Source organism: Gavia stellata, chromosome 16, assembly GCF_030936135.1.
Source record: "Gavia stellata isolate bGavSte3 chromosome 16, bGavSte3.hap2, whole genome shotgun sequence".
In the NCBI taxonomy this organism is placed as follows: domain Eukaryota; kingdom Metazoa; phylum Chordata; class Aves; order Gaviiformes; family Gaviidae; genus Gavia; species Gavia stellata.
In genome coordinates, this window is record NC_082609.1 from 21,051,308 (window position 1) to 21,076,433 (window position 25,126).

A 25,126-nucleotide genomic window follows, 5' to 3' on the forward strand; every position below is an offset into this window, starting at 1 on the left:
TCTGGGATGTGCCACAGTTTCCTTTCCCACCTCAAGGCTCAATCCGACTTTCGCAGACCCTTCCCAGCAATGAGAGCACCATGAAAAACACACCGATGTACCATATACACGGAGTCCCGAAGACCCGCTGCTGCTGACCCTTCATGTTTGGCATTGCTTCACCTATCTCAAATGGAAGCATGGCACACCTGGGAGCAACACTCTTTCTAAAGGTGATGTCAGCACAGCAATAATGGCAATGGCACTGATTTCATGCTCTGAGAGAAAAGCCCAAATGTTGATGAGCACACCACCGTAACGAACACATTGACTGTGTAGGTGAATTTGGTTTGGGTTTTCCTGGGGAGCGGCGGTTCTTTGGTTTTTTGGGGGGGTTTGTTTGCTTGTTTCTTTCTACTTTTCAGAAAAGATTTCCAGGGCTTCCGAAACAATGTGGTTGATGATACACATATTGAAGGAACATCAGAACAGGACAGCGTATTTTATGCTACTTCTCTGGCCAGAAACGCAAATCCACAACCTGGGGGGCAGGGGGAGCAGGAAAAGACAAAGAAAATTCCCGTTACCTTTAGGTAGCACTTACCTCGGGTCACATTCCTCTACCTGAACACTTTATGCCACTAAGTAGAGTAACAACATACTTGGGAAAAGATCATAGGAAAATTCCATTTTGCCTTCCCTGCCTAATGAAACTGTTGTGCAAATAAAAATGGAGAAATTACACCAGGGGGACAGAAAAACCTGAAGTCCCAATTGTCACCTGGCATCACATCTCTTGCAGAGGACAACGTTTTCCACAAGAAACCACACCTACTACCAGCACGCTCAGCTGTCAGCAAAGATACTAAGGCAATAAATGGTGCCCGGGTCTGTCACTACCACAGCCTGCGTCTCTTCCACTCCTTCTGCAAGCTCGGGGGGAAATGCTGCACATCACCAAGCAAGAGCCTCTCCAAAGCCGATGTCGTGGCACCTCTCATCGCAATCGGCATAGATTTTATTCCACGGCAGAACAACTCACACCCAGAATTCCCGAGTGCGGCAATACCTTTATTTTTCCCACCACCACAAGAGCCCAGGGGCTCCCGAAAGGACCCGAAGGCAGATGCAAAGGTCCCATGAACAGCCGCAAGCACCCGGCACGCACCCAACACCCACAGGCCCCGGCGGCTGAGCCCGACTCCCACCACCGACTGCCCAGGGGGCGGGCGGGAAGGGCGGGAAGGGGGAAGGGACGGGAGGCGAGAAAGGGAGGGCCACTGACCGTGTCCAGGAGAGCGGGCGGCTCCGGCTGCGTCTCCTTCGCCGCGGCGCCGGGCGGCGGCGGGAAGTTGGGGCTGAAAACCATCAGGTCGCTCTTGCCCGCGCCGTCCGCCACGCACAGGCTCCGGCTCTGGCGCTGCGAGTACGACCAGCTCCCCACCTCGCTGGCGCACACCAGCGTCGCCGGCCCGGGCCCCGACAGCACGGCCGCCCGCGGCGCCCACCGCGACGCCCCGTACAGCACCACCGCCAGCAGGAACAGGCTCGACACCGCGCAGATCGCCACCACCAGCCACACGTTCCTCGACGACGACGACGCGCCGCCCTCCGCGCCCGACGACGCCCGCAGCCCCGACCCCGACCCCGACGACGAGCCCGCGGCCGCCAGCGCCGCCTCGCCGCCCTCCACCAGCGACACGCTCAGCGTGGCCGTGGCCGAGCGCGCCGGCTCCCCGTGGTCCCGCACCACGATCACCAGCCGCTGCCGCGGGCCGTCCGCCTCCTCCAGCGCCCGCGCCGTGCTCACCTCGCCGCTGTACAGCCCCACGCGGAACGGGCCCTTCCCCCGCGGCTCCCACAGCTCGTAGCGCAGCCACGCGTTGTAGCCCGAGTCCGCGTCCACCGCGCGGATCTTCGCCACCACCTGCCCCGCCGGCGCCCCCCACGCCGCCCACGCCCACCACGCCCCCGCGCCCGGCCCCGCGCCCGGCACCCACGCCGCCTCGCCCGAGGCCCCGGGCCCCGGCCCGCCGCCGGCAGGCGGCAGCAGCGCCGGCGCGTTGTCGTTCTCGTCCACCACGAAGAGCTGCACCGTGGCGTTGCCGCACAGCGGCGGCTCCCCCGCGTCCACCGCACGCACCTCGAACTGCAGCACCTGCAGCTCCTCGTAGTCCAAGGGCTGCAGCGCCCACAGCCGCCCGCTCTCCGCGTCCACCGACACGTAGCTCGACGCCGACCGCCACCCGCCGCCCGCCGACGCGCCCCCGACGCCGCCCTCCGCCACCGAGTAGCTCACGCGCCCGTTGCCCGCCTCGTCCGGGTCCCGCGCCCACAGCCGCGCCAGCTCCGCGCCCGCCGCGTTGTTCTCCCGCGCCAGCACCGTGTACACGGCCTGCGCGAACGCCGGCGCGTTGTCGTTCACGTCCGACACCGGCACCCGCACCCCGCGGCTGGCGCGCAGCGGCGGCGCCCCGCCGTCCTCCGCCCGCACCTCCACCTCGTACTCCGACACCCGCTCCCGGTCCAGCGCCTCCCGCAGCACCAGCGAGTACGAGCCCGCGAACGTCGCCACCAGACCGAACGGCCCCGCCGGCCACACCGCGCAGCGCACCCGACCGTTCGCCCCCGAGTCGCGGTCCGACACGCTCAGCAGCGCCACCACCGTCCCCACCGACGCGTCCTCCGCCACCGGCACCGACAGCGACGTCACCCACACCTCCGGCGCGTTGTCGTTCACGTCCACCACCTCCAGCTCCACGCTGCAGTGACCCGACAGCGGGGGCGTCCCCTTGTCTCTCGCTTCGATTTGCAACTCATGCAAACGGGCGTCTTCAAAGTCCAGGGCGCCTGTCAGTCTGACCTCCCCTGTTTTCGGATCAATGGTGAACAGATCCCTTTTACGAATAGGAACAGAACTAATGATGCTGTAAGAAAAGTCCATATTAAGACCCTCGTCCGGATCCGTGGCGTTCACCCGCACTACCAGCGTCTTCTCAGCAGCGCTCTCCGGCAGCTGCACTTTATACACTGACTGGTTGAACTGGGGCGCGTTGTCGTTCGCGTCCAGCACCGAGATCACCAGCTCCACCGTGCCACTCAGAGACGGCCGGCCCCCGTCACTCGCCGTCAACACCAACCGGTGCACGGGCATCGTCTCCCGGTCCAGAGATTTCGTGAGCACCAGAAACAGGGATTTCCTATTCTCATCAGAGGATTTAACATCGAGTGTGAAGTGCTCGCTGGGGCTGAGTGTGTAGGAGAGCTGCGCGTTGGCTCCGATATCTGCATCCGACGCGCCCTCCAGCGGGAAACGAGACCCCGGCAGCGACGATTCCGCGATGCTGAGGTTTTTGCGGGCGGCGGGGAAGAGCGGGGCGTTGTCGTTGATGTCGGTGACCTCCAGCTCCACGTGGAAGACGCGCAGCGGCCGCTCCACCAGCACCTCCAGGCGCAGCGCGCACGGCGCGCTCTTCCCGCACAGCTCCTCCCGGTCCAGCCGCGAGCTCACCACCAGCGCCCCGCTCGCCCCGCTCACCTCCACGCTCGCCCGCCGGCCCTGCGCCACCAGCCGCAGCCGCCGCGCCTCCGGCTCGCCCGCCTCCAGGCCCAGGTCCTGCGCCAGCCGGCCCACCACCGTCCCGGCCCTGGCTTCCTCCGGCACCGAGTAGCGCACCTGCCCGCCGCCCAGCGCCCAGGCCGCCTGCAGCACCAGCACCCGCACCACCGGCCCCCACCACACGCCCATCGCCGCCGCCCGCCCGGGTCCCGCACGGCTCCCCGCCGCCGCCCGGACGCACCGGCTCTCCTGCCCGCCCCGCGCCGCCCCCCCGCGCTCACAGCCGGGCTCTCCGCCGCACCGGGGCGGAGCCGCCGCTCCGCTCCGCTCCGCTCCGCCGCCGTTTCTGAGCCTGCAGCGACACCGTGTGCTGCTCCGCCGCCTCACACGCTGCCCACCACCGCCCGCGCCGCCGGCCCGAGCCGCTCATCGCCTCCCTCCTCTCTCCCGTCCTTCTTCCTCTTTCTTCTTCGTATTTCCTGCTTTTTTCTCTTTCTTTCTCTTTTTACTCCTTCTTCCATGCTTAATTGCTCTTCACTTGCATGGATTCCTATTTTCCCTTCTTCCTTGCTCTTTCTTCCTTTAATTATCTTGCTTCGTTTCTTTCTTCCTTCCCTTTCCCACTTCTTTTCCTCCTTCTCTGTCTTCTTTCTGCTTTTCCTATTCTTTCTCATTTTCGTTCTTGCCCTGCCGTGCCCTCGTCCTTACTCCCCTTGCCCTTCTCTTTCCATCCTTCTCTCCTCTTTACCCCGCTGGCAGCTCACCAGTCGCCTCCGGCGCCGCGGCGGAGACCGCCAAAGACCGAGTCATCAGCGCTAATTACGGGGCCATCAGCGCTAATTAATTACGGGGCCAACAGCGCCGGAGAGCGGGTCTCCAACCAAGGCAGAGGCTGTTAGGGACCAACTCCGTTCAGCGTCTACAGGTCACGTCGCTGCACCCTGGTATTTTCCTTTAGGGCTTCTTCCTTTCTTTCTCTTCTTTCTCATCTTCCTTCCTTCCTTTATTACTTCCTTGATTCACTTCTTCCTTCCTTGCTTTTGTCTTTCTTGTTCCTCTTACCTTCTTTCCTTCTCTCCCTCACTCTCCTTTCTGTGTACAGGGACAGCCTCGGTGCATGCTAGTGCACTCGTTTGTCATTTCTTCCTTTATCTTCTGTCTATTGCTTGCTTCCTACTTGTATGCTTTTCTTTCTCCGTTGTTCCTTCCTTCCTTCTCTTCTGTATCCCACTACTACTTCTCTCTTCTTCCCTGTCCTGCTTTCCCCTTCCCTTCTTCTTGCCTCTTCCTTGTCTCCTTTACCAACATGTTTTCTAAATGACTACATCACACCCGACACGGAGCACGGACATGCCCTCCGGCAACAGCTTCATTCCTCTTCCTCACCATATTTCATCAAGCCTTACACAGCATTGCTCAGTACTGAGGTTGCCGAGATCCTCAACTACCTTTGGGGTGTAGAGAGAACATCAGTGCATGCTGGTAATCTGGTCTATCATCTCTTCCTTCCTTCCTTCCTTTCTCTTCCTTTTCTTTGCTTGCTTTTTCCTTGCATAGATTCCTTCCTTTCCCTCTTCCTTTCTCGTTCTCTCCTTCTTCCTTCCTTCTTTCCTTCTTCGTTTCTCCTTTTTCCCTTCTTCCTATCTCTTCATCTTTTTTCTTTCCTACCTCTTCTCCCAAGTGAGTAGTGACAGGACGAGAGGAAATGGCCTCAAGTTGCGCCAGGGGAGGTTTAGAGTGGATATTAGGAAAAATTTCTTTATTGAGAGAGTGGTGAAACACTAGAATAAGCTGCCCAGGGAAGTGGTGGAGTCACCATCACTGGAGGTGTTCAAGGCACGTGTGGACGAGGCATTGTGGGACATGGTTTAATGGGCATGGTGGTGTTAGTTGATGGTTGGACTTGATGATCTTACAGGTCTTTTCCAACCTTAGTGATTATGTGATTCCGTGATTCTTTTTTTTTTGGCCCCGCCCTGCCCTAGCCTTGCCTCCCCTTCTCTTCTGCTTCCATCCTTGTCTCTTCATATTCCACTTTACCGAAAGATTTCCTACGTGTCTACTCAACTCTCGCAATGAAGCACGCACATGCCCTTTGGCAACAGCTCTCATTCCTCTTACCTGCCACCTTCCATCCCTCCAGAAAAGGAACAACCTTCCTGCTTTCCTCTGGCCTATGCAAGACAGACAAACGACCCCTGTACCTCCCCATCCCTCCCCGCTGGAAGAAGACCACACTCTTCAGCCCCCACTCCTCTCGAGGACCCAGCAAATAACACAGCGAGGCAATCATCTGGCATCGAACAGCTCTGCTGCATCAAAACAGAATCCACCACCCTCGGAAACAAAAGCCCAAGCCACAGGTACTTGGACAGCTGCGCAAAAAGGCTCCAATGGGCCCAATCAATGCATGGAGGGGTGTCTTCTTTTCGGGGACCCAAACCCATCTCAGCCCAGCACACCAATCCTCCACAAAGGCTGAAAAAGCACGGGGCAACCCCACCACCTGAGCACTCTTCATATACCTCGAGGAAGAACAGCTGTTCCTCCTGACTCTTTTTCCACCTGCATGATGAATGTCAAACTTTTGTTTCTCCTTTCAGGTAGACACGCACTGCCAGAACAACCCACCAAGAACCTCCGTACCCAGGGGCATTAGTCGTCGTGGAATACCTCCCACTCAGTAGCATGAGCCACCCATCAAAAGCCACCAAGGTAACACCACGGCATTTTCACTGAAAACATCCCCTCGACTCCCAACACATCCACTCTGAAAAACGCATGAGGGTCCCTCCTCCATCCGTGCTTGCTGCCACCTGCTGACACGGAGCCTGGAAGCAGCAGGAAAGGAATGAGAGCAGGCAGTGGTGCTTTGCTGGTCCACTCATAGAATCGTAAAACATCTCAAGTTGGCAGGGACCCGTAAGGATCACCGAGTCCAACTCCCAATCCAGGCAACATTCGGTCAATCCAAGATAAAGATACCACGACTAAACACGTAAAAAATTGTTTCTGTCTCTCAAACACATTTCCTTTAGGTACGAGCAACTTACCTGTAGCATCACTGGTTGCTTCTTCACGGAAGAAACATTTTCGGGGCAGGGGAATTGCTTCTAAGGGACATTGTCTCTTAAAGATATCAGAGCTTTCTGGGGAAGCTGGACAGAAAAAAATTACTGCCATTCTACAAAAGGCTTGAAATCACTGGACAGTGCGCAGTGCTCTCTTATGTACTTCTATCACAGCGGAAGAAGGAGCGACACCTGAAAGCTAAGGACATCCGCTCAACGTGAATCTCAGCTCAGTATTGTGGGAAAAAACCATGTTACAGTCTAATGGCAAACCACCAAAAACTCTGCAACCTGGCATCTGCCAAAAATCCACCGTCTGCATCTCATCCACTGTTACCAACACACTGCCAATGTGACAGAAGAAAAACAAAAGCATGGGAGTTTTTGGTAAGAGAAGAGATTTTGTTCTTCCACAGGACCACACCAAATGCTGAAGCACAAGTGATCTCGCAATGTCAACTGGGTGCGAGAATTTCTACCACCCACAGAAAACCAGAGATGGGCTGCTGTGCAGTGTTTTCTCTGTACGTGCACGTATCGGAATGAGTAAAGCAGGACAAGGGGACACATCACGTTGAGCACGCAAGGATTACACCCACCTCATCACATCCCCTTAAAAACCCTGCCTGAGGAGGACCAACGAACCTTCATGGCAACATCAAGGGCTCTGGAAGCTGCTACAGATGCCCACCACTACACAAGGACAGCAGGTTGAAGCGCTACCCTCCCACAACACCCTTCCCAAAACAGCAGCAAAAAGGCCCATCACACAGTATTCAGCAGTCTCCATCTCACCCCCTCTTACCAAGACATTGCCTACATCAGGCAGGCACCAGGGCAACCTACTGACCCTGGTGGAGATATTCATAACCTCAAATATATTGTGGGCATTTCAAAACTAGAGACTATCTCAACAGCTGGAAGGCCTCCAACTCCAGACCCTTGGGAGCCTGGGAAACGATCCTGTGAAAGAACACTCCACGCCCAGCCTGCCTCATGCTTTCCTCTAGGCATCCTACATCCCCCACTCAGCCACAAGCATTCTCAAGACAAACAGACATTTTTGTCTTCTGATATCGCCCATGGTCTTGCGAATGATTTCCAGTTCCCTCAGACAAGTCTTCCCACTGCTCAAGGTCACTCTTGACATCAGGAGATGCCCAAGCCCTACTCGATACCATTGCCACATTCACCTCCACGACATGCCATAATTTCCTTTCCCACCTCAAAACTCACTTGGGCTTTTGCAGACCATTCCCAGCAATCAGAGCAGCCTACAAGAAAACATACAAGGAATCATACAGTGTCCAGCAGACTCTCTGCTGCTGGCCCTTCATGTTTGGCAATGCTTCAGCTATCTCAGATGGAAACATGGCAGACCTGGCAGCAATACTCTTTCTAAAGGGGATGTCGGGACAGCTCTAATGGCAATGGACATTGATTTCATGCTGTGAGAGGATAACCCCAATGTTGATGAGCACAGCACTGTAACGGATGATATCTACTGTGTAGGGACAATTTGGTGGGGGTTTTTTTGTTGAAAAGAAGGTTTTGGGCATTTCCATAAGACTGTCACTGCTGATACAAATATTGAAAGAACATCAAAATGCCAGCATATGTTATATCACGACACGTCTCTGCCCAGGAACCCACAGCCAACACATGGCCGGGGGAAAAGAAAAGAAAAAGAAAATTCCCGTTTCTAACACCTACCTTGGGTCACATTCCTCTCCCTGAACACTTTACACTCGTGGACCACTCCTTCCCCTCCCTAGCAAGACTAAGAGCAGAGAGGTAACCAAGGAAGGTTCAGAGAAGACTGGCAGCATGACCCAAATTTCAAAAAGCTTCTGTTTGACCAACAACATTCCACATCAAAACCAAGTGATTAAAGGCGCATATGGCACTTATCTTCACAGGCAGTAACACCATAGAGAAAAACAGGCCCTGATGACATGCAGAACTTCTGGAGGTCCTGACAGGATACCAGAAGAGCAGCCCTGTGCACCAGGCCTCTTCTCAAGGTGTTCTACTGGCATCCTCTGTCCCGTGCCATGGGAAATGGCATCTCCACAGCTGAGCAGGCATTCTCCAGTTCTTCCCCAATGACACGGACTGTGTTCTACCCAGCATCTCCATCTCCATTGGCAAGATTCTTCCCCACTCAAAATCACCCTCCCCATGACACATGGCCAGGCACTACTCAGTGCCACTCACAGGATCACTGCCAAAATACTCAGACATTGCTCAACCCCAACAACATGCCCAACTCTAAACCCCACTCTGCGTGTGATCCAGGTCTTTGCACATCCTCACCTTCCCAGTACGACTGGCACAAAGACCATACAGAATTCTGCAAAGCCACACACTGTCTGGAAGGCTCTTCCCAGCTGCCTGAACTTCACCCTGAATGCTCTTGCCTTTTCAGCAATCTCAGGTGGAAACACCACAGAGCTGCACGCTAGAGTTCTTAAGAATTCTGTGATTAGAGTTGGGACAGCTCTGATCCCACTCCGCACAGGTTTTATTCTCGGACACAACCACACCAAACGTCGAAGCGTAAGCATGCTCACGATATCAACCAGGTGGCAGAATTTGTACTGCAGAAAAAGAGACTTGGGCTGCTCTGCAGCATTTGGCATTTATGTACACATAACTGAATGAGAAAAGCAGGACAAGGGGACACACCATCTTTACCAAGGCTACCTGTGCAAGTGCACAAGTAGCTGAAGTCGAGAGCACAAAGGTTACACCCACCTCATCACAACCCCTTAAAATCCTCCCCTTCCCTACATTCATAATGATGCTGGTGGGCCAAACAAAATGGAGAAATTACACCACAGGGACAAAAAAGCCTGAAGTCCCAGTTGTCACCTTGACTCAAAACCTTGGAAAAGAGAAACAAAGCGGAGTAGGGCAGAGTTTTCCACAAGAAACCACACCTAATACCAGCACGGTCAGCAGTCAGCAAAGGTAATAAGGCAACAAATGGTGCCTGATGGACTGGCACCACCACAGCCTGAGTGTCAGTGGTAGGCAATGGCAACGGCACAGATTTCATGCTCTGAGAGAAAAAACAAATGTTGATGAGAAAACCACCGTTATGGAACACATCCATTATGTAGGAGAATTTGGTCTGGGTTTTCTTGGGGAGGCAGTTATATGTATTTTGGGTTTTTTTTGATTGTTTGTTTGTTCTTTTCAGAAAAGAAGATTTCCAGGGCTTCTAAAATGATGTGGCCGTTGATACAAATTCTGAAAGAACATCAAAACAGGGCAGCGTATTTCATGCTGCTTCTCTGGCCACAAACACAAATCCACAACCTGCAGGACAGGCGGGGAGCAGGAAAAGAAAAAGAAAATTCCCGTTTCTAACACTTACCTCGGGTTACACTCCTCTGCCTGAACACTTCATGCTACTAAGTAGAGTAACAAGATACTTGGGAAAAGAACAGAGGAAAAGTCCACAACAACGTTCCTCCTTGCTTAATGAGTCTGGTGGAAGAACCAAAATGGAGAATTTTTCTCTCCAGGGGGTGAGAAAACCTCCAAGTCCCAAATGTCACCCGGCATCACATCTCTTGCAGAGAACAATCACAGAGGAGGAGGACAGAGATTTCCACAAGAAACCACACCTAATAGCAGCATGCTCAGCTGTCACCAAAGGCAATTAGGCAATAAATGGTGCACGGGGTCTGTCACCACCACAGCCTGCGTGCCTTGCCCACCTTCTGCAAGCTCGGGGGGAAATGCTGCACATCACCAAGCAAGAGCCTCTCCAAAGCCGATGTCGTGGCACCTCTCATCGCAATCGGCAGGGATTTTATTCCACGGCAGAACAACTCAAACCCAGAACACCAAACCTCAGCTGCGGACCGTAAAATCTGCGGGATGGGGCAACATCTTTACTTTTCACCCCCACCATCTTGACTTTTCACCCTTCACATCAGGAAAGGGCCAGGCCCTACGCAGTGCCACTGCCACATTCACCTCTGGGATGTGCCACAGTTTCCTTTCCCACCTCAAGGCTCAATCCGACTTTCGCAGACCCTTCCCAGCAATGAGAGCACCATGAAAAACACACCGATGTACCATATACACGGAGTCCCGAAGACCCGCTGCTGCTGACCCTTCATGTTTGGCATTGCTTCACCTATCTCAAATGGAAGCATGGCACACCTGGGAGCAATACTCTTTCTAAACGTAATGTCAGCACAGCAATAATGGCAATGGCACTGATTTCATGCTCTGAGAGAAAAGCCCAAATGTTGATGAGCACACCACCGTAACGAACACATTGACTGTGTAGGTGAATTTGGTTTGGGTTTTGTTGGGGGTTTTCTTGGGGATTTTCTTGGGGATTTTCTTTTTGGGGGGGATTTTTTGTTTGCTTGTTTGTTTCTACTTTTCAGAAAAGATTTCCAGGGCTTCCGAAACAATGTGGTTGATGATACAAATATTGAAGGAACATCAGAACAGGACAGCGTATTTTATGCTACTTCTCTGGCCAGAAACGCAAATCCACAACCTGGCGGGCAGGGGGAGCAGGAAAAGACAAAGAAAATTCCCGTTACCTTTAGGTAGCACTTACCTCGGGTCACATTCCTCTACCTGAACACTTTATGCCACTAAGTAGAGTAACAACATACTTGGGAAAAGATCATAGGAAAATTCCATTTTGCCTTCCCTGCCTAATGAAACTGTGGTGCAAATAAAAATGGAGAAATTACACCAGGGGGACAGAAAAACCTGAAGTCCCAATTGTCACCTGGCATCACATCTCTTGCAGAGGACAACGTTTTCCACAAGAAACCACACCTACTACCAGCACGCTCAGCTGTCAGCAAAGATACTAAGGCAATAAATGGTGCCCGGGTCTGTCACTACCACAGCCTGCGTCTCTTCCACTCCTTCTGCAAGCTCGGGGGGAAATGCTGCACATCACCAAGCAAGAGCCTCTCCAAAGCCGATGTCGTGGCACCTCTCATCGCAATCGGCATAGATTTTATTCCACGGCAGAACAACTCACACCCAGAATTCCCGAGTGCGGCAATACCTTTATTTTTCCCACCACCACAAGAGCCCAGGGGCTCCCGAAAGGACCCGAAGGCAGATGCAAAGGTCCCATGAACAGCCGCAAGCACCCGGCACGCACCCACCACCCACAGGCCCCGGCGGCTGAGCCCGACTCCCACCACCGACTGCCCAGGGGGCGGGCGGGAAGGGCGGGAAGGGGGAAGGGACGGGAGGCGAGAAAGGGAGGGCCACTGACCGTGTCCAGGAGAGCGGGCGGCTCCGGCTGCATCTCCTTCGCCGCGGCGCCGGGCGGCGGCGGGAAGTTGGGGCTGAAAACCATCAGGTCGCTCTTGCCCGCGCCGTCCGCCACGCACAGGCTCCGGCTCTGGCGCTGCGAGTACGACCAGCTCCCCACCTCGCTGGCGCACACCAGCGTCGCCGGCCCGGGCCCCGACAGCACGGCCGCCCGCGGCGCCCACCGCGACGCCCCGTACAGCACCACCGCCAGCAGGAACAGGCTCGACACCGCGCAGATCGCCACCACCAGCCACACGTTCCTCGACGACGACGACGCGCCGCCCTCCGCGCCCGACGACGCCCGCAGCCCCGACCCCGACCCCGACGACGAGCCCGCGGCCGCCAGCGCCGCCTCGCCGCCCTCCACCAGCGACACGCTCAGCGTGGCCGTGGCCGAGCGCGCCGGCTCCCCGTGGTCCCGCACCACGATCACCAGCCGCTGCCGCGGGCCGTCCGCCTCCTCCAGCGCCCGCGCCGTGCTCACCTCGCCGCTGTACAGCCCCACGCGGAACGGGCCCTTCCCCCGCGGCTCCCACAGCTCGTAGCGCAGCCACGCGTTGTAGCCCGAGTCCGCGTCCACCGCGCGGATCTTCGCCACCACCTGCCCCGCCGGCGCCCCCCACGCCGCCCACGCCCACCACGCCCCCGCGCCCGGCCCCGCGCCCGGCACCCACGCCGCCTCGCCCGAGGCCCCGGGCCCCGGCCCGCCGCCGGCAGGCGGCAGCAGCGCCGGCGCGTTGTCGTTCTCGTCCACCACGAAGAGCTGCACCGTGGCGTTGCCGCACAGCGGCGGCTCCCCCGCGTCCACCGCACGCACCTCGAACTGCAGCACCTGCAGCTCCTCGTAGTCCAAGGGCTGCAGCGCCCACAGCCGCCCGCTCTCCGCGTCCACCGACACGTAGCTCGACGCCGACCGCCACCCGCCGCCCGCCGACGCGCCCCCGACGCCGCCCTCCGCCACCGAGTAGCTCACGTGCCCGTTGCCCGCCTCGTCCGGGTCCCGCGCCCACAGCCGCGCCAGCTCCGCGCCCGCCGCGTTGTTCTCCCGCGCCAGCACCGTGTACACGGCCTGCGCGAACGCCGGCGCGTTGTCGTTCACGTCCGACACCGGCACCCGCACCCCGCGGCTGGCGCGCAGCGGCGGCGCCCCGCCGTCCTCCGCCCGCACCTCCACCTCGTACTCCGACACCCGCTCCCGGTCCAGCGCCTCCCGCAGCACCAGCGAGTACGAGCCCGCGAACGTCGCCACCAGACCGAACGGCCCCGCCGGCCACACCGCGCAGCACACCCGACCGTTCGCCCCCGAGTCCCGGTCCGACACGCTCAGCAGCGCCACCACCGTCCCCACCGACGCGTCCTCCGCCACCGGCACCGACAGCGACGTCACCCACACCTCCGGCGCGTTGTCGTTCACGTCCACCACCTCCAGCTCCACGCTGCAGTGACCCGACAGCGGGGGCGTCCCCTTGTCTCTCGCTTCGATTTGCAACTCATGCAAACGGGCGTCTTCAAAGTCCAGGGCGCCTGTCAGTCTGACCTCCCCTGTTTTCGGATCAATGGTGAACAGATCCCTTTTACGAATAGGAACAGAACTAATGATGCTGTAAGAAAAGTCCATATTAAGACCCTCGTCCGGATCCGTGGCGTTCACCCGCACTACCAGCGTCTTCTCGGCAGCGCTCTCCGGCAGCTGCACTTTATACACTGACTGGTTGAACTGGGGCGCGTTGTCGTTCGCGTCCAGCACCGAGATCACCAGCTCCACCGTGCCACTCAGAGACGGCCAGCCCCCATCACTCGCCGTCAACACCAACCGGTGCACGGGCATCGTCTCCCGGTCCAGAGATTTCGTGAGCACCAGAAACAGGGATTTCCTATTCTCATCAGAGGATTTAACATCGAGTGTGAAGTGCTCGCTGGGGCTGAGTGTGTAGGAGAGCTGCGCGTTGGCTCCGATATCTGCATCCGACGCGCCCTCCAGCGGGAAACGAGAGCCCGGCATCGTAGATAATTCCGCGATGCTGAGGTTTTTGCGGGCGGCGGGGAAGAGCGGGGCGTTGTCGTTGATGTCGGTGACCTCCAGCTCCACGTGGAAGACGCGCAGCGGCCGCTCCACCAGCACCTCCAGGCGCAGGGCGCACGGCGCGCTCTTCCCGCACAGCTCCTCCCGGTCCAGCCGCGAGCTCACCACCAGCGCCCCGCTCGCCCCGCTCACCTCCACGCTCGCCCGCCGGCCCTGCGCCACCAGCCGCAGCCGCCGCGCCTCCGGCTCGCCCGCCTCCAGGCCCAGGTCCTGCGCCAGCCGGCCCACCACCGTCCCGGCCCTGGCTTCCTCCGGCACCGAGTAGCGCACCTGCCCGCCGCCCAGCGCCCAGGCCGCCTGCAGCACCAGCACCCGCACCACCGGCCCCCACCACACGCCCATCGCCGCCGCCGGGACGTCCACCTTAAGGGCTCCCCGTCAGGCTCGGAGCGCCGCTCCGCCCGGTCCAGTCCGCCGCATCCTGCCTGCCGCCGCCGCCCGCCCGCTGACGGCACCGTGACAGCGGCTCGGGGAGGAGCCACCGACCTCCCGTGCGCTCACGGCGCCTTCGCGGCCAACAGCGGCACCTGGTGTCCGACCGCGGCTCCTCCTGCCAGCAGCCCCCTCCCGCGGCCCGCAGCCGCGCTCCGCTCGGGGAAGGACGGGCCGTGTTCGCCCGCTCGGCCGAGAAGCTCCGCCATTTCCCTTTGGAAGACTTCCCTTCGTCAAAAACGGTACCAGGTCCTTCTCTCCTCTCTTCTCTTTCTCTTCTCTTCTCTTTCTCTTCTCTTCTCTTTCTCTTTTTCTTCTCTTTCTCTTTTTCTTCTCTTTCTCTTTTTCTTCTCTTTCTCTTTTTCTTCTCTTTCTCTTCTCTTTCTCTTCTCTTTCTTCCCTTTCTCTTCTCTTTTTCTTCCCTTTCTCTTCTCTTTTTCTTCCCTTTCTCTTCTCTTCCTCTTTTTCTTCCCTTTCTCTTCTCTTTCTCTTTTTCTTCCCTTTCTCTTCTCTTTCTCTTCCTCTTCTCTTTCTCTTTTTCTTCTCTTTCTCTTCTCTCTCTCTTCCGTAAAAGCACTTTAATTGATACATACTTGCCAAAATGTTTCCTAAACGCCTACATTGACCCAGGAATCACATCTGGGAAGGTCTTCACTGAAAAGAACCTACCTCACTTCTGATCTCCTGACTTTGTCTTCCCTACATGTTGTTGAGGAGGTGTAACTCGGTTTCCTCATTTCTTTCCGTCTTTGTGAAGAGAGTTCAGCTGTTTCTTCTACAGAAGGCGACTGTATCCTTGATCTTCCATCTATGGAAAGTACTCGGGTCTTCAGAAGACATAACTTCACATGGAATTTATTTGTGTCTAGTGCAGCAACGCTAAAACCAAGCAGAAATTGCTTACTTTTTCATGGCTTTGTGACAGTGATGTAGCCAAGCAATCCCATGCACTCTCCTTGTGTTTCATACAGTAAATAATAGAGGACATCATATTACAAAAATATCTGTGTCTGTCCATAACAGAATGGTTTTGCCTTTTCAAGTATAGGACCAACCTAAAAAAAAAAGCAATGCATACAACCTCCAAAGACTTTCAACTCCATCAGCGACTCTCTAACTCTATATGTCAGTCTGAACGTAACCCACCTAGCACAAATCCTCTCGGAAGGGTGACATAGCTCAGGGAACCTGAGCTCTCTAGTACTTTTTATGTGCCTCAGTGAAGTATTTCGTGTACGTTGTATTCCCCACTTGCAGTTGCACAATGAATGACAAGTTCTTTCTTACCTTTTTAGGCAGGTGGGCACTCACAGTGTGTGTCTGTTACTGATGAAGACGAGCCGCTGCAGGATACAATACAGTCACCCACCCATCCCATAACTGAAGACAACACAGAAGGGTTGCAGCACTGCTCTGGCAAGGTACAGTTTGTCTTGCAACGTGTTCCCAGGCTCCCACCTCACCCACTGAGATAAACAAACCAGGACCTTTTCTCTACACAACTACGGACACTTGCTGCTACCCTGCCACACAGGCTGAGCAGAAATATGAAACGGATGATTTCACACAGCAGTGATTTGCTGGTTCTCCAGTGGAAGCATCAGTGATGCAACATCAGGTCAAACCAAAATGAAGACACCAAATGTTAAAAAAAAAACCCAACACACAGGTCTGTCAGTAGGCCATCTTTAATTACATCTGTTGCTATTCTAACAGTTGTCTTGATTTATTTCCAGGTTTCCATTGTCAGGGCCGAGTTCAGGGATCACTGTTCATGATTTCAGGGAAGCAGGGCTGGAAAAGCAAACAAGTTTTCTCCAGCCTCTCAAATCTCTGCTGTATTGCCAGCATTTCTGTATCCACTTCCATGAAGGCAGAAACAGAAATTAAACCCAAAGCCTCATAGCATTCTCTCGAGGTAAACATCATCTGAAGAGACTACAAGACAGTGAACCACAGTGATGGCAAGGGGCACAACTTCTGAAATCAAACAGTCAGCACCATTTGGCAGCATGGGTCTCGCTCACCATTACTGACACATCTCGCGAGAAAGGCAAGCTAAGCTACGCTGTCTACGTGGGAATCAGGAGCTTCAAGTGTCATCCCAGTTCATATTCACATCATCATCATAAGCCACACACACAAGACACAAAATAACAGTTTATTTTAAAAAGTATTCTCAGGCAAAAAAAAAAGAAGGAAATACAAAGCCTACCACTGCAGGGTACATGGAACTAGCAGAATCAAGAACCATAGCTGAGATCCTACAAATATATTCGGTCACCAAAAAAGAAGTCCTCTAGCAATAAATTTTGCCTAATATAGCAATATAGCTGCACGTTTTTCACATCTGCCTTGGTTCGTGCTCTTCTGCCATTATGTACTTTGTATTAGAAAGTACATTTACATCATACTTAGAAAGGGGCAACGTAAACCACTTCTACTATCTTTTCCATGTCCATAGTAATTCTGTAGTACTTCACAAACTAATATATGCCATGCAAGGTGAACAGAGAAGAACCTGGAGTACCAACTGTGGTCACCTTGCATGATCTCTGTTTCAGAGGAGAATCCAAAAAGGAGGACAGACTTCTGATTAAGACAAGAGTGGAAACCAGCACTTCACAGCAGCCAAAAGCTAGAAGTTCATTACAACTGCCCTACCTGCAAGACAGGAAAACGTACATAAATGAAGACACTCCATACAAAATGAAAGAAGGCTGAAAGAAGCACTGAGAGTTGTGATTAACTGCACGAAAACCAAATCTGGTCACTTGAGCAAGATAATACGGTCAACACTGCAGTCGGGCAGAGATCTTTACCAGGAACTGTGACATTTAATAGTTCATGAAGGGATCTCACAAAGTCATGGAGAGTGATGTAACAAAGGCTACAGGAGATATTACCCTATGGAGCAGTTAAAATACAGGTCTACTGAGAGGAACTGCAGAAAGAGTTGATGACCCTGAAGACCTAGGTGTGAAAATGACAAAATATTTTCTATGCAGGACACCACAAAGCTGAGCAGAGGAGGAAAAAAAATGTGTCTTCAACAGAGCCTGCGACTGACTCTGAAACAACCGTTTAAGGTTCTGAAATTATATCTTTGACACAGACAAGACAGTGACATAGAAATATCAGCTCTGTTCTCACAGGTAAGACTTACGAGACCACGGAAGAAAACAATGCATTTCATTGAACTTTGCGAAAATAAAAGGTTCCCCAACACTTTGAATATTTTTGAGGAGGTCCTCCCCTTCTCAACAGGGTAAGAAGAACAGAGAAGACCAGGAACAGTTTCAGAGAAGACCGTCAGGATGACCAAAGATTTAGAGCAGCCTCTGTTTAAGGAATATTTCCTCGTGTTAAAAAATAAAGCAGAAGCACCATGAAGAATGATAAGGACCAAAACCATGAAAAACTAGACTGGACAACACCGCGAGAAAACCCATCCACTTGAACATGTCGCCTTTGAGGACAGGTTTGCACTAGACATTTCCACACATCATTTCAATCCCAACTTACCCTCTCGATCTCCCCTCCTCTACAAAAAGATAAAAGACGCTAGAGAAAACAGCAGCCTACCCTGTCACAACTCAGCTAGCAATAAATGAGTAAACGATCAAGTAAAGATAATTAGCATCGAGGCTGTGACGCCACGAAAATGGCTGCAGAACGGCTCGAAGCAATTCCGTGCCACAGGAAGAGAATAAAGTAGCATAAAAAACTGCAGCAGTGAAACAGCTTGCAGCAGAAGAAGACACAAGGAACACTACAAACAGAGAGTAAGCACCCAGCACGCACCCAACACCCACAGGCCCCGGCGGCTGAGCCCGACTCCCACCACCGACTGCCCAGGGGGCGGGCGGGAAGGGCGGGAAGGGGGGAAGGGGGAAGGGGCGGGAGGCGAGAAAGGGAGGGCCACTGACCGTGTCCAGGAGAGCGGGCGGCTCCGGCTGCGTCTCCTTCGCCGCGGCGCCGGGCGGCGGCGGGAAGTTGGGGCTGAAAACCATCAGGTCGCTCTTGCCCGCGCCGTCCGCCACGCACAGGCTCCGGCTCTGGCGCTGCGAGTACGACCAGCTCCCCACCTCGCTGGCGCACACCAGCGTCGCCGGCCCGGGCCCCGACAGCACGGCCGCCCGCGGCGCCCACCGCGACGCCCCGTACAGCACCACCGCCAGCAGGAACAGGCTCGACACCGCGCAGATCGCCACCACCAGCCACACGTTCCTCGACGACGACGACGCGCCGCCCTCCGCGCCCGACGACGCCCGCAGCCCCGACCCCGACCCCGACGACGAGCCCGCGGCCGCCAGCGCCGCCTCGCCGCCCTCCACCAGCGACACGCTCAGCGTGGCCGTGGCCGAGCGCGCCGGCTCCCCGTGGTCCCGCACCACGATCACCAGCCGCTGCCGCGGGCCGTCCGCCTCCTCCAGCGCCCGCGCCGTGCTCACCTCGCCGCTGTACAGCCCCACGCGGAACGGGCCCTTCCCCCGCGGCTCCCACAGCTCGTAGCGCAGCCACGCGTTGTAGCCCGAGTCCGCGTCCACCGCGCGGATCTTCGCCACCACCTGCCCCGCCGGCGCCCCCCACGCCGCCCACGCCCACCACGCCCCCGCGCCCGGCCCCGCGCCCGGCACCCACGCCGCCTCGCCCGAGGCCCCGGGCCCCGGCCCGCCGCCGGCAGGCGGCAGCAGCGCCGGCGCGTTGTCGTTCTCGTCCACCACGAAGAGCTGCACCGTGGCGTTGCCGCACAGCGGCGGCTCCCCCGCGTCCACCGCACGCACCTCGAACTGCAGCACCTGCAGCTCCTCGTAGTCCAAGGGCTGCAGCGCCCACAGCCGCCCGCTCTCCGCGTCCACCGACACGTAGCTCGACGCCGACCGCCACCCGCCGCCCGCCGACGCGCCCCCGACGCCGCCCTCCGCCACCGAGTAGCTCACGCGCCCGTTGCCCGCCTCGTCCGGGTCCCGCGCCCACAGCCGCGCCAGCTCCGCGCCCGCCGCGTTGTTCTCCCGCGCCAGCACCGTGTACACGGCCTGCGCGAACGCCGGCGCGTTGTCGTTCACGTCCGACACCGGCACCCGCACCCCGCGGCTGGCGCGCAGCGGCGGCGCCCCGCCGTCCTCCGCCCGCACCTCCACCTCGTACTCCGACACCCGCTCCCGGTCCAGCGCCTCCCGCAGCACCAGCGAGTACGAGCCCGCGAACGTCGCCACCAGACCGAACGGCCCCGCCGGCCACACCGCGCAGCGCACCCGACCGTTCGCCCCCGAGTCGCGGTCCGACACGCTCAGCAGCGCCACCACCGTCCCCACCGACGCGTCCTCCGCCACCGGCACCGACAGCGACGTCACCCACACCTCCGGCGCGTTGTCGTTCACGTCCACCACCTCCAGCTCCACGCTGCAGTGACCCGACAGCGGGGGCGTCCCCTTGTCTCTCGCTTCGATTTGCAACTCATGCAAACGGGCGTCTTCAAAGTCCAGGGCGCCTGTCAGTCTGACCTCCCCTGTTTTCGGATCAATGGTGAACAGATCCCTTTTACGAATAGGAACAGAACTAATGATGCTGTAAGAAAAGTCCATATTAAGACCCTCGTCCGGATCCGTGGCGTTCACCCGCACTACCAGCGTCTTCTCGGCAGCGCTCTCCGGCAGCTGCACTTTATACACTGACTGGTTGAACTGGGGCGCGTTGTCGTTCGCGTCCAGCACCGAGATCACCAGCTCCACCGTGCCACTCAGAGACGGCCGGCCCCCGTCACTCGCCGTCAACACCAACCGGTGCACGGGCATCGTCTCCCGGTCCAGAGATTTCGTGAGCACCAGAAACAGGGATTTCCTATTCTCATCAGAGGATTTAACATCGAGTGTGAAGTGCTCGCTGGGGCTGAGTGTGTAGGAGAGCTGCGCGTTGGCTCCGATATCTGCATCCGACGCGCCCTCCAGCGGGAAACGAGAGCCCGGCATCGTAGATAATTCCGCGATGCTGAGGTTTTTGCGGGCGGCGGGGAAGAGCGGGGCGTTGTCGTTGATGTCGGTGACCTCCAGCTCCACGTGGAAGACGCGCAGCGGCCGCTCCACCAGCACCTCCAGGCGCAGGGCGCACGGCGCGCTCTTCCCGCACAGCTCCTCCCGGTCCAGCCGCGAGCTCACCACCAGCGCCCCGCTCGCCCCGCTCACCTCCACGCTCGCCCGCCGGCCCTGCGCCACCAGCCGCAGCCGCCGCGCCTCCGGCTCGCCCGCCTCCAGGCCCAGGTCCTGCGCCAGCCGGCCCACCACCGTCCCGGCCCTGGCTTCCTCCGGCACCGAGTAGCGCACCTGCCCGCCGCCCAGCGCCCAGGCCGCCTGCAGCACCAGCACCCGCACCACCGGCCCCCACCACACGCCCATCGCCGCCGCCGCCCGCCCGGGCCCCGCACGGCTCCCCGCCGCCGCCCGGACGCACCGGCTCTCCTGCCCGCCCCGCCCCGCGCCGCCCCCCCGCGCTCACAGCCGGGCTCTCCGCCGCACCGGGGCGGAGCCGACGCTCCGCTCCGCTCCGCCGCCGTTTCTGAGCCTGCAGCGACACCGTGTGCTGCTCCGCCGCCTCACACGCTGCCCACCACCGCCCGCGCCGCCGGCCCGAGCCGCTCATCGCCTCCCTCCTCTCTCCCCTCCTTCTTCCTCTTTCTTCTTCGTATTTCCTGCTTTTTTCTCTTTCTTTCTCTTTTTACTCCTTCTTCCATGCTTAATTGCTCTTCACTTGCATGGATTCCTATTTTCCCTTCTTCCTTGCTCTTTCTTCCTTTAATTATCTTGCTTCGTTTCTTTCTTCCTTCCCTTTCCCACTTCTTTTCCTCCTTCTCTGTCTTCTTTCTGCTTTTCCTATTCTTTCTCATTTTCGTTCTTGCCCTGCCGTGCCCTCGTCCTTACTCCCCTTGCCCTTCTCTTTCCATCCTTCTCTCCTCTTTACCCCGCTGGCAGCTCACCAGTCGCCTCCGGCGCCGCGGCGGAGACCGCCAAAGACCGAGTCATCAGCGCTAATTACGGGGCCATCAGCGCTAATTACGGGGCCATCAGCGCTAATTAATTACGGGGCCAACAGCGCCGGAGAGCGGGTCTCCAACCAAGGCAGAGGCTGTTAGGGACCAACTCCGTTCAGCGTCTACAGGTCACGTCGCTGCACCCTGGTATTTTCCTTTAGGGCTTCTTCCTTTCTTTCTCTTCTTTCTCATCTTCCTTCCTTCCTTTATTACTTCCTTGATTCACTTCTTCCTTCCTTGCTTTTGTCTTTCTTGTTCCTCTTACCTTCTTTCCTTCTCTCCCTCACTCTCCTTTCTGTGTACAGGGACAGCCTCGGTGCATGCTAGTGCACTCGTTTGTCATTTCTTCCTTTATCTTCTGTCTATTGCTTGCTTTCTACTTGCATGCTTTTCTTTCTCCGTTGTTCCCTCCTTCCTTCTCTTCTGTATCCCACTACTACTTCTCTCTTCTTCCCTGTCCTGCTTTCCCCTTCCCTTCTTCTTGCCTCTTCCTTGTCTCCTTTACCAACATGTTTTCTAAATGACTACATCACACCCGACACGGAGCACGGACATGCCCCCTGCCAAGAGCTCTTTCCTCTTCCTCACCGCTTTTCATCAAGCCTTACACAGCATTGCTCAGTACTGAGGTTGCCGAGATCCTCAACTACCTTTGGGGTGTAGAGAGAACATCAGTGCATGCTGGTAATCTGGTCTATCATCTCTTCCTTCCTTCCTTCCTTTCTCTTCCTTTTCTTTGCTTGCTTTTTCCTTGCATAGATTCCTTCCTTTCCCTCTTCCTTTCTCGTTCTCTCCTTCTTCCTTCCTTCTTTCCTTCTTCGTTTCTCCTTTTTCCCTTCTTCCTATCTCTTCATCTTTTTTCTTTCCTACCTCTTCTCCCAAGTGAGTAGTGACAGGACGAGAGGAAATGGCCTCAAGTTGCGCCAGGGGAGGTTTAGAGTGGATATTAGGAAAAATTTCTTTACTGAGAGAGTGGTGAAACACTAGAATAAGCTGCCCAGGGAAGTGGTGGAGTCACCATCACTGGAGGTGTTCAAGGCACGTGTGGACGAGGCATTGTGGGACATGGTTTAATGGGCATGGTGGTGTTAGTTGATGGTTGGACTTGATGATCTTACAGGTCTTTTCCAACCTTAGTGATTATGTGATTCCGTGATTCTTTTTTTTTTGGCCCCGCCCTGCCCTAGCCTTGCCTCCCCTTCTCTTCTGCTTCCATCCTTGTCTCTTCATATTCCACTTTACCGAAAGATTTCCTACGTGTCTACTCAACTCTCGCAATGAAGCACGCACATGCCCTTTGGCAACAGCTCTCATTCCTCTTACCTGCCACCTTCCATCCCTCCAGAAAAGGAACAACCTTCCTGCTTTCCTCTGGCCTATGCAAGACAGACAAACGACCCCTGTACCTCCCCATCCCTCCCCGCTGGAAGAAGACCACACTCTTCAGCCCCCACTCCTCTCGAGGACCCAGCAAATAACACAGCGAGGCAATCATCTGGCATCGAACAGCTCTGCTGCATCGAAACAGAATCCACCACCCTCGGAAACAAAAGCCCAAGCCACAGGTACTTGGACAGCTGCGCAAAAAGGCTCCAATGGGCCCAATCAATGCATGGAGGGGTGTCTTCTTTTCGGGGACCCAAACCCATCTCAGCCCAGCACACCAATCCTCCACAAAGGCTGAAAAAGCACGGGGCAACCCCACCACCTGAGCACTCTTCATATACCTCGAGGAAGAACAGCTGTTCCTCCTGACTCTTTTTCCACCTGCATGATGAATGTCAAACTTTTGCTTCTCCTTTCAGGTAGACACGCACTGCCAGAACAACCCACCAAGAACCTCCGTACCCAGGGGCATTAGTCGTCGTGGAATACCTCCCACTCAGTAGCATGAGCCACCCATCAAAAGCCACCAAGGTAACACCACGGCATTTTCACTGAAAACATCCCATCGACTCCCAACACATCCACTCTGAAAAACGCATGAGGGTCCCTCTTCCATCCGTGCTTGCTGCCACCTGCTGACACGGAGCCTGGAAGCAGCAGGAAAGGAATGAGAGCAGGCAGTGGTGCTTTGCTGGTCCACTCATAGAATCGTAAAACATCTCAAGTTGGCAGGGACCCATAAGGATCATCGAGTCCAACTCCCAATCCAGGCAACATTCGGTCAATCCAAGATAAAGATACCACGACTAAACACGTAAAAAATTGTTTCTGTCTCTCAAACACATTTCCTTTAGGTACGAGCAACTTACCTGTAGCATCACTGGTTGCTTCTTCACGGAAGAAACATTTTCGGGGCAGGGGAATTGCTTCTAAGGGACATTGTCTCTTAAAGATATCAGAGCTTTCTGGGGAAGCTGGACAGAAAAAAATTACTGCCATTCTACAAAAGGCTTGAAATCACTGGACAGTGCGCAGTGCTCTCTTATGTACTTCTATCACAGCGGAAGAAGGAGCGACACCTGAAAGCTAAGGACATCCGCTCAACGTGAATCTCAGCTCAGTATTGTGGGAAAAAACCATGTTACAGTCTAATGGCAAACCACCAAAAACTCTGCAACCTGGCATCTGCCAAAAATCCACCGTCTGCATCTCATCCACTGTTACCAACACACTGCCAATGTGACAGAAGAAAAACAAAAGCATGGGAGTTTTTGGTAAGAGAAGAGATTTTGTTCTTCCACAGGACCACACCAAATGCTGAAGCACAAGTGATCTCGCAATGTCAACTGGGTGCGAGAATTTCTACCACCCACAGAAAACCAGAGATGGGCTGCTGTGCAGTGTTTTCTCTGTACGTGCACGTATCGGAATGAGTAAAGCAGGACAAGGGGACACATCACGTTGAGCACGCAAGGATTACACCCACCTCATCACATCCCCTTAAAAACCCTGCCTGAGGAGGACCAACGAACCTTCATGGCAACATCAAGGGCTCTGGAAGCTGCTACAGATGCCCACCACTACACAAGGACAGCAGGTTGAAGCGCTACCCTCCCACAACACCCTTCCCAAAACAGCAGCAAAAAGGCCCATCACACAGTATTCAGCAGTCTCCATCTCACCCCCTCTTACCAAGACATTGCCTACATCAGGCAGGCACCAGGGCAACCTACTGACCCTGGTGGAGATATTCATAACCTCAAATATATTGTGGGCATTTCAAAACTAGAGACTATCTCAACAGCTGGAAGGCCTCCAACTCCGGACCCTTGGGAGCCTGGGAAACGATCCTGTGAAAGAACACTCCACGCCCAGCCTGCCTCATGCTTTCCTCTAGGCATCCTACATCCCCCACTCAGCCACAAGCATTCTCAAGACAAACAGACATTTTTGTCTTCTGATATCGCCCATGGTCTTGCGAATGATTTCCAGTTCCCTCAGACAAGTCTTCCCACTGCTCAAGGTCACTCTTGACATCAGGAGATGCCCAAGCCCTACTCGATACCATTGCCACATTCACCTCCACGACATGCCATAATTTCCTTTCCCACCTCAAAACTCACTTGGGCTTTTGCAGACCATTCCCAGCAATCAGAGCAGCCTACAAGAAAACATACAAGGAATCATACAGTGTCCAGCAGACTCTCTGCTGCTGGCCCTTCATGTTTGGCAATGCTTCAGCTATCTCAGATGGAAACATGGCAGACCTGGCAGCA

At 55.9% G+C, this 25,126-nt stretch overlaps 3 protein-coding genes across 3 annotated transcripts; all 3 read right to left on the reverse strand.

Moving 5' to 3' along the window:
• Positions 1-487: 487 nt before the first annotated feature.
• On the reverse strand, positions 488-3,727 carry LOC132318408 (protocadherin alpha-2-like). Its single transcript, XM_059825615.1, has 2 exons — positions 1,148-3,727; positions 488-520 (listed from the first exon to the last, which is right to left on the reverse strand). The coding sequence occupies exons 1-2, from the start codon at positions 3,725-3,727 to the stop codon at positions 488-490; spliced, it is 2,613 nt and encodes an 870-aa protein (XP_059681598.1).
• A 6,904-nt stretch (positions 3,728-10,631) lies between these two features.
• On the reverse strand, positions 10,632-14,347 carry LOC132318409 (protocadherin alpha-2-like). Its single transcript, XM_059825616.1, has 2 exons — positions 11,776-14,347; positions 10,632-10,762 (listed from the first exon to the last, which is right to left on the reverse strand). Exons 1-2 carry the CDS (start codon positions 14,345-14,347, stop codon positions 10,632-10,634), a joined length of 2,703 nt encoding a protein of 900 aa, XP_059681599.1.
• A 2,739-nt stretch (positions 14,348-17,086) lies between these two features.
• LOC132318410 (protocadherin alpha-3-like) lies at positions 17,087-20,832 on the reverse strand. The gene is made up of 3 exons (XM_059825617.1): positions 18,242-20,832; positions 17,963-17,981; positions 17,087-17,101 (listed from the first exon to the last, which is right to left on the reverse strand). Exons 1-3 carry the CDS (start codon positions 20,830-20,832, stop codon positions 17,087-17,089), a joined length of 2,625 nt encoding a protein of 874 aa, XP_059681600.1.
• Positions 20,833-25,126: the final 4,294 nt, after the last annotated feature.

Coding starts and splice junctions, on each gene's coding strand:
- LOC132318410 (XM_059825617.1), bottom strand. CDS start 20,832: ATGGGCGTGTGGTGGGGGCCGGTGGTGCGGGTGCTGGTGCTGCAGGCG.
- LOC132318408 (XM_059825615.1), bottom strand. CDS start 3,727: ATGGGCGTGTGGTGGGGGCCGGTGGTGCGGGTGCTGGTGCTGCAGGCG. Junction 521..1,147: donor CCGGGGCCTGTGGGTGTTGG/GTGCGTGCCGGG, acceptor CCTGCCCCCCAG/GTTGTGGATTTGCGTTTCTG.
- LOC132318409 (XM_059825616.1), bottom strand. CDS start 14,347: ATGGGCGTGTGGTGGGGGCCGGTGGTGCGGGTGCTGGTGCTGCAGGCG. Junction 10,763..11,775: donor GGGCTCAGCCGCCGGGGCCT/GTGGGTGGTGGG, acceptor CATTTGAGATAG/GTGAAGCAATGCCAAACATG.